Raw genomic sequence first — 9,233 nt, forward strand, 5'->3', positions numbered from 1 at the left:
GTCCCTAACGTCTCCCCCCCTCCTCCGTCACCGTCTTTGTCCCTCCAGCTGCAGAGTATGGGCCACCTCCTGGAGGAGCAGCTCCCAGAGATGATGACGGAGCTCCTCGCCGCCGTCAGGGACAAGATGCTGTGTCCTGCTGAGTCCGAGCTGACGCGCTCTCTGCTCATGGAGGTCATCGAGCTGCACGCGCACCGCTGGAGTCCCCTGGAGGCTTTGACCACCCAGTACTACAACCGCACCATCCAGAAGCTCACCACCTCCGCCTAGCCAGCTCCCGCTGCAGCGCTGAACACTAGTAACGTCCGAACAAGCGACTTTCCAGTGACACGAGAAAGTCCAAGTAGTCTTGCCTGAATAAATTAACGCTGCGCGAGGCTTTTAAATCGATCAATACAGGTGACCACTGCTACAACCAAACCACGATAATAATTCCCCTCAAGCTGAGATGGCAAACCTGGACTGCAGTGTGGCCAGCAGGGGCGTGCGCAGCCACACAGATTCTGGGAGCAATCCCGGCTGTTGACTCTAAGGGATAAAAGACGAAACAAACAAAAAAAAGGGGGTCATGGTGGGGAGAGGGGGAGAGGGCAGCAGCCAGTCCATGGGGAACGGCGAGAGTCGTACCCCCAGATGAATGGAGGAGGGGAAGGGGGTCAGGGTGCTCTGTTTCAGTCTTTTCATCGTGCTGATTTGCCAAGCCCCCCACTGCCCTCCTACTGCTACCCCCCACCCCTCTGTGTCTCGGTGAGCCCCTGGGGTCTGTGCGGCTGATTAAAACACAGGCGGGAGGAGGAGGAGGAGGAGGCAGCAGACCTGCTGATGTCTGTCTGGGCTGTCTGCTCCATCGGGCCAGGGACCAGGTCAAAGGGCCCTGCAGTGAAGCTCTTAAGCCCCCCCACCTCCCCTGCCGCCTTTGTATCTTCCACCTCCTCAGTACGCCCACCCCCCAGCAGGAAGCCCCTTTGAGGGGATGAGACAGCAGGCCTGCTGGGCCAGGCTGGACTTGGGATAAGGATCAGACAGGCTAGAGTAGGGTGGCAGATGGCTGCCTGAGCCCCTGTGAGGCGACACACTCCTAACACACCCCACCGGCACCCCAGCTCAGTGTTACCCACAGAGACACAAACCCCAGCAGTGGTGGAAGGGGGGTAAGGGGGCATTATAAAATGGAGGCAGACACTGCTGTCTGATAAATCTTTTGTCTTCTCTTAATGAGTGCATGTCCATGCTCTGTCAGTCTGGATTGTTTATTCCTTCATCCTTGATGTTTGTTTGTGTACGAGCTGTCATAGCAGTAGGCCTTATTGCACAGGTTGTTTTGCACCGTTTTGAAGCTACGTTCACACCGCCGTTGGTGTTTAAATGCACGGTTTGGGCTTCAAAACTCTTATGTTTACACTTAGCTATGAAAATTTCTAGGATTGTAAGTGCAAAATACCATTTAACCTTTTAACACCGGAGCTCCAGTGTTTGTGTTCTTTGATTTACTGTAACTTTTCAACTGTTAACACGATAATTCCAGTTGATTCTGAAGGAGAAAAGCGGCTCGTCTAGCTAAGCTGCTAGCACTCGGAAATACACATCGGTTTTATAACTTCAAAAAGGTCAATATTTCATTTAAATGTGAACTTCTGTGCTCGCCCTACCAGCGAAGGGATACAGAATTTAAAGTCCTTTTTGCTCTACCCTTAAAAAAAATATTTCGGACACCCCTTCAAATTCCCCTTCAATTGGAGGGGTATGGGGAAGAATTTGGATTTGGACTTTATCACAATAGAGAAAGTCTGGAGCGAGATTTCGCACCAAGCTTCCTCCAAATGTAAGTACCAAAAATGTGTTAGTAAACGGTAGAAGAAAAAGAAGAAGCCCCTCCCTGCTTGTCCAATGTGAACACAAAACTAAATGTGCGTTCAAGAACGTACATGCCCGGTGTGTCCGTAGCTTCAGGTGCTCGTGGATCATTATGAAAAATGGTTGAAGTGTTTTAAGGTGTTTCACTCGACTAGTGGCCTTGTCAATGATCCTTCTTTTGTAGAAGCTCTTTGGTTGTGCAATCGGATAGGTTGGACCAAACCACTGAACTTATTGTTTCGCACAGGAAAACGCTTTTAAAGATAAGGAAAAAAAATTAGAGCATGGCATATAGGATAAATAAGTGTACTGCTTGAAAATATTATCTTTGCAGTGAACATTTTGCAAAATGTGGATTTGAATTGTATTTAATTTGCTTTTGAAATTAACCTGTGTAATATGAAGATAGGAAAAAAATCGTACCGCTTGACCTCATGAGCGCGTCATACGTTGTTCCAGCTAATGTTTGTTCTATGATACTGACAAACCATGCCAATCATTTATTCCATGTAAATGAGCTTTATATTTAATCTGCAATGCAGCATCATAAGAGGTATTTAAAATAAACCTGTAGAGGGGAATGGTGCAACCTAGCTGTTACTGAGTGAGAAGGGGTCGGCCTTTCCCTGCATTTTGAAAAAGTAGTTTCTTACATAAAACATGTAGTTTCCCACAAATCTGTGTGGGCGGTTTTGTATTATTTTTTTGCTGTCTTGCATCAAGAATCAAAATGTGTGACGTAGAAGCACAAAGCAGAAGTTTGGCCCAATGAGATGGATCCTAATCATCTGTGTGTATGTGTTTTTTTTTATGTCTTGTTTTTAGATTTTTATTTAAATTAAATGTAACTCATTTATGTATTCTGGGTTTTTAACTTCTGAAAGTTGCTAGCAAGCGCTGTATTACTGTGTAACTGAAAAACCCATTGATCAGCTCTCACAGCAGATTGGAGCAGGTGGGGATCCCCCCCATGTCGCTGGAGCCTCCCGACCCTGTGTGCCCTTTAGACCCTTTTGCCGGGGTCACACGATTCACTCGACGGCTGAATGAGACACCCCTTCATTTGCATATTCTCATGAATATTGACGAGCGAGGGCGCCAGTCCCGAGTGCAGCAGGCTCTCCATTGGCAGCAGTGGGTCACCTGTCAGTTTTTGTTTTTTAAGCAAATGAAAAATAAACATGAAAAGAGAAACGAATACGAGAGGGAACCATGTTGTGTCTGTTTGATCGCCAGGCGCACGGAAGAAGTCGTGGTTTCCTCAACAAATTCAAATAGCACAAAAGAAAACAATCACCGTGACCGAACAAACAACGTGACTAATTGTGGCGTCACAATTTGTTTACTGACACTCATCATTTGCATGCTTCCTTTACACAAGAAATCCTCACTTCTGGATTTTTAGAGCAGATTGGTTCTGAATCTGATTATCCTGGACACGTTTGGGGCTTCACGGTTGAAGCTCCACTGAAACCTCGTATCTACAGTTTCAAAAGACGGAGGCACAGGAAGTAGCAAAACAATTCAATTTCCATGCTGCTGAATCCCGCCACCATGTTAGCCTATCGAGTAGCAAATTCAGCCAGTGGAGGAAAGACAGAGCCAGACCTGTTTGACAATTAGCATCACAATTCATTTAGCTCAGTGCTTTGAGAACAAACACCAGACTTAAGGGATCACAGAGGAAGAACATGCAGCTACAAAATACACGAGGCCTCAAAGAAAGGGTTTTCAATCACAGGTCAAGCAGTGTCGGCAATAAAAGACAAGATTTGCAGAGGTCAAAAAAGAGTAATTGTGGAGAAAATAAATATTTCTTGACTTAGATTTATATTAAAACAAAAAGTGGCAAACTCTAACAATCTATGGGAAAATCCAAAGTTCTGTTTCATTTCAAATAGTTCTAAATTATCCTGACATCATCCTATCCAGGTTAAGACAAAGGAGCTTTCTGTGACTGTGAACAAATCAAGAAATACCTTTTCAAGTTTCAGTATCAATGGTGCAAATTGATCAAAAATACCAATGGTGTTTAGTTAGTCATATAGCGCTTTACTACCTTGTAAAAAGGCACCAACCATAACCACCAGGAGCACTGTGGGACACTTCGAAACATGGGTAGGTAGGGCGGGAATTGAACCTGTGAAATTCCAATCAGAGGTTGACTGCTTTACCTCTGCACCACAGCCAGTGCAAGACATTTGACCATATGATGCTGTGGAGTGGAAAACCTCAGAGGATGTGGCCATAAGATAATAGAAACATGAAGATGGTGATGACCATCAAAGCTATGGGGATCTGGACTCTTCTGATGACTGCATCTCAAGGCAAACGCTCCAATAGTGAAGAAGGTTTGGTTGATAGGAGAATTCCTGCATTTTGTGGAACAAGTTCCAAATTTGGCATGGATATACCTTTGGATCCTATATTCCAGAAGAGCACATTAGCCACAATAAAAATTCAAAATGGCAGCCATTTGTAAAGATGGCAGCCTTACACTCAATTGTTGCAAAAATATTCAATGTCTATAGTCTCAACAATACAGGTAGTTAATGCACAAATTGCAGTCTTTAGATTTGAGGAGTACCTACAGAATACTATTAAGCCTCGTTTCCACCGAGCTATCAGAATTGTACAGTCTGGCTTGGAATGGTTCAGGCAATTAAGGTCTCATTTCCACTGAGCAGTTCGGTATTTTGAGCGTTTTCATTGTAAAATGGACCCAGTAAACATTAGCAAACCGTACCTCTTGGAAGCCCGTTGGTTATAGGTCTATTGCAAAGTGGAACAGTCAGGGTGGATTCGCTGTAGCCACCCGTTGATCGGCAAGAAGTGATGATGTCATTAGAAAGCCCCAATTTAGCGCTCATTTAAGCTAACATTTGTAAGCATTTGAGTTTTTGCGGTTTCCTGTGTACTTTTTTAGTCATGAGTCTCAATTGAAAATTCCCTGCCAACAACAGCAAGCGCAAACGTTCCTTTCCGTCCTTGGCGATGGTATGTTATAGGGTGAACTAGCTGCACGCTAGCTGTCTACACCACACATGCGCCGTGAAAACAGACCGCTCCGTGGACGCTTGCCTGAATTCACTGGACCGTACCACTCCTTCCTAAAGCATACTGGACCGCTCAGTGGAAACGAAGCTTATGGTGAGCGTTTCCACTTAAGGTTGGACCGTTAAGGTGCACCCAGGATGAAGCTAACAGCAACAATTGGGGTCATGCAGCCGCTCATTTATCGCCACTTTTCTTTTGGTACTTTGTAAATACTAAGCATTTAATGTTGTTGTCGGGCCTTTCACTAATCAACGGGTTTCAATAGTAGCTCTGCACTAACTGGTCCATTCTATGGACCTTCAACCAATTTTATAATAAAAACACTCAAAATACTGAATTGGATTGTACTGTACCGCTTATACATATACATTTAAAAATGTGCTTTTCCGAAAGAGGGAATCCTAAGGTATATACATGCAGAATTTGGTGGTTATAACACAAAATGCACGATTAGTTTCATAACCGGCGTCAGTATATCAAACACCGCTAGGTTTCAAAGTTGGATTGTACTGTACCGCTTATATATATTTTAAAATGTGCTTTTCCGAAAGAGGGAATCCTAAGGTATATACATGCTGAATTTGGTGGTTATAACACAAAATGCACAATTAGTTTAATAACCGACTTCACTATATCAAACACCGCTAGGTTCCAAGGGCGCACGTCAAGGAAGACGTCACTTCTCCCCATAAAGCTCATAAAGACCCGCTTGGCTGTTGCAAAGTCATCTATACAAAGAAGAGGACTTATGGTGTTCTATTTTTATGGTTTGATAAAAAAAATGGTCACATTTATGTTAACTAGGGGGCCAAGGAGCCCAACAACAGTAAACCGCATCATGAAATCCGACCAAGACATCAGGATTTCTAACAAAATCGGGAAGACAAAGATGACACACATCAGAAATAGTTAACAGACAAAAACTCACTTTTCGCAGTGGCTCAGTTCTGACTCAAATCCTGTTGAGAGTTTGGGGAGGGAGCTAAAAGCCCTTTCACAGAGTCATAGTGCGGAAAGTGTCTGTGCTGCACTGCGGGAAGACCTTTTTTTTCTTTTTACATTTTTTTTTTGTCATGTCTTTGATCACAAGGGCAAACAGACTTCCAATTCTATTCCTCATTTAGCAGCATCGTTCACACGGAAATCCATATCAATGCTTAGTGAAGGATATTCAACAACCTCCTTAGAAATTAAAGAATAAAAGGAGATTAAGTCATTTCTAGTTAAACATTTTACAAGGAGTATAAATACTTTCAAGATATATAAATTCTTTCATTGTATTAAGATCACTTGTCAGTTATTGCAAAAGATAACACATTTTACAAGAAGATTTGCAACATTTTCTTTTTAAACCAAAAAATGTACAACTACCGTTACTAGTGTCGACAAACAACATGAGCTTTGATGTCGTCTGAGAAAAGGACTGTAGAGGCATGTTTATGCTGGAGTTGCGTCACGCTTTTCATTCATCTTTAATGAGGCAAGGATGCTGCCTAACTGTTGCAGTTTTGAAAGAAAAGCGCGCGTCTCCCTTTTCTGGAAACGCGACTGTAGCCGTTTTGTCACGTTCTCTGCGGGAGGGCAAATGCAGCGCGTGCTTCTGTCTTTGACGATAAGACATTTACAAGCTGTTTTACCTTTAGCGTTTGCATACTTGACTTGAACTTTTAAATATGCTTATAATGTACCTGAAAACTGCGTCAGGCAAACTCTTTCCACAGGGGGGACTTCAAGAGAACTCAAACAAAGGGAGTCCCGTAGAGGGTCTGACTTGGTGAGATTATTGAGGGTCAACAATTTGGCCAGCATTTCCTTGAACTATTCTAGAAACGCTAAATGCAAATAAGCTATTTATGAACATTTATTCACAGAAACGAGTACATCTAAATACATTTTTTACCAAAATTACTGTCAATTTGTCAAATTTGTGTATCGTTCAATCCCAGTTAGCTTGTTAGCATGTTCTAGTTCCTCTTGATACTAGTTAAGAATTTGGTGGCAATTTGAATGGAGATCACATTTGGCCCACGGGCCACACTTTGAACTCCTTGAAAACAGTTTCCCTGAATACAAAATCTGGTTTCCACTTGTACTGGAAACAGTGACACATTTTCATTTTTATTTTTGGCGTATCTAATTTATTTCAAGCATAGATTGTGGACAATACACTTGTGTCACGTTTGATTCATTAAATAAAGTACCGGTAATTATAAGCTAAAGTCAAGCAGAGTTTGATTGATTGCTTGAAAAGGAGTGTAAAGAGGTGAACTTTTATAATCCCACCCCAACTTAGTTACTTTATTGTACAGTTTTATAAAGTTTTTGTAAGACTTGACATTTTAGAAATGAGCTAAAAAGTTTAAAAGAAGAGTCCCACAACAGTGTTACCACAGGTTTACAACAGCTTAAAGACCCACTCCAATGTAAATTGTACTTTTAACATGTTCTTGGAGCATTTTTCTCATGATGGAGGACGTGTATAAAATAATTTAAGAATATAAAAGTGTATCTTAATATTTCTTTATCCAAATTGTGTATGATCAGGGGGAGATGAAAACCTACAGTTTGAAAAAGCTTGTGTTTTGATGTATTCACATGCAGACAAATAGATCCATTAACATCTTAATTTTGCTCGTCTGAGCTGGAATTTGGCACAAAAATGTTAGCTTGGGGTTGTGGGCGGCTGTAAGCTAGCAGGAGGGATTGTAAACAAAGGAATACTGGGATATCAAATTCTGCCTCAACCACAACCCAGAGGCAAATTTCTAAAGAGCTCCTGCTACTCTCCAGAAATTGTGTCTTATAAAATATCTTTTGATTTCAGCTAAAAACTGGATAATCATACTTAAAAGAAAGACCACTGGGAATAGAAAAAAATATAGTTGGAGTGGGACTTTAAAATGTAATTTAGCCAACTATAATCAAGAAATTGTACAGTTTTTAGAAAATGTTTATTTTTGGTCCATAGGACACACTTTGGACTGTTATTGGAACTCCCATTAAAGTATCTCTTGTATTTTGTTGTTTTAGTTCATTTTAAATAGAAAAATTATATTTATGAATGAAGGTTTGGCCTTTGTTCTGTTTATCTTTTCCTGAACAAATACATTTTTTTATTTAAAATTTGAAGGATAAAAAAGAAGTAATGGATTTAAATCTAAATGTAAAGTATGAATAAAAATCAAATTGATGGTAACTTGTTAAAATGTGTTAAAAGAAATGCTTTTAATTATTTAACTTTTCAGATAAGTCTTAGCAGAAGTTTGGTGTCATGGCAAAGTAAAGCAGAGTTTTTGTCTCGCTGCAGTTCAGACAGTTCATTTTCATAAGTGCTGATTATTTGCTGTACTGAGAGATATTATTGTTTTGAGGTCCAGCCTTATCAGATTGCCATTCCAAAAATGTCGGAGGAACGCAGCAGGAGGGTTGTTCAGACTAAACACAGACGAGTTCAGTTATCACTAGATAAAAAATAACAAAAAAATGATGCAGTGTGTCTGAAAGGAGGCAGTGAAATCCCTCGCTAGCATCCTAATGCAGACTGCAGCCACACTGATCAGGAAGCGAGCAGATTTAAAAGATGAAACGTCTGCAAGGAATACTTATGTTTTAGGACAACATGATGCAGATCGGCTGACCTTGATGATGAACTATAAAAGAGCAGGGAGTTTGTTCCAACTAAGAAAAGCTCTCAACAGAGACACGCTGCCCCCAAAATTCAAATCACAGAAGCAGCAACAGATCCTGAATTCAAGCATTTCCTTGTGGATGTGCTTCATATTCATTAGCCGTCTAATGGGGCTTTGTTGTTTTTGCGTTCCCTCCTGTCTGCACTCGGTGCATGTTTCTGTGTTTGATCAGCGAGCAGGAGAACCGGAGGAGAGCGCTTTGGAATATATTCCGTTGTCACAGGGGAACAGAAGCCAGATATTGTGCAAAAACAAAAGTACAGTTAAAGCATGCAGCAGCAGCAACCCCAGATGTGTTTCGACTGTGTGCTTTGCTGTGGGAGAAATCAATAACTGTGGGCTACGAAGTGGTTTTAGCTTGATCTCGTGACCTTTCTATCTCAGCAGCAGCTCCTGCGCTGCTGTTTATTCCTCACCCCAAAAGACACATTCTGTTTTAAGTATATTTGGATTCACATATTTTATCTGGCGCTTAAATACACATTTTATAGGGTAATGTAGATTTCTGGGAAATCTTTTAAAACTTCCTGATTGTCTGTACTTTTTTTAAAAAAGTATTGCATAATCTTTAAAATGTATGGAGTCCCAAAAGGGACGTCGAAGTAAAAAAAATAAAGTAAAAAAATAAATAAA

The 9,233-nt window shown here is 41.4% G+C and overlaps 1 protein-coding gene across 2 annotated transcripts in view; it reads left to right on the forward strand.

Annotated features, from left to right (window-relative positions):
* Window positions 1–3,052, forward strand: part of ctif (CBP80/20-dependent translation initiation factor) — a 59,474-nt gene extending 56,422 nt beyond the window's left edge. For both annotated transcript variants that reach the window (XM_024299235.2, XM_024299236.2), the window contains one exon: window positions 49–3,052. In XM_024299235.2, coding sequence (XP_024155003.1) covers window positions 49–270 — 222 coding nt within the window. In that variant the 3' untranslated portion in view covers window positions 271–3,052. The remainder of the gene's footprint in view (window positions 1–48) is intronic.
* The last annotated feature ends 6,181 nt before the right edge of the window (window positions 3,053–9,233 follow it).

The sequence above is a fragment of the Oryzias melastigma genome, linkage group LG12 (assembly GCF_002922805.2).
Source record: "Oryzias melastigma strain HK-1 linkage group LG12, ASM292280v2, whole genome shotgun sequence".
NCBI classification, from domain to species: domain Eukaryota; kingdom Metazoa; phylum Chordata; class Actinopteri; order Beloniformes; family Adrianichthyidae; genus Oryzias; species Oryzias melastigma.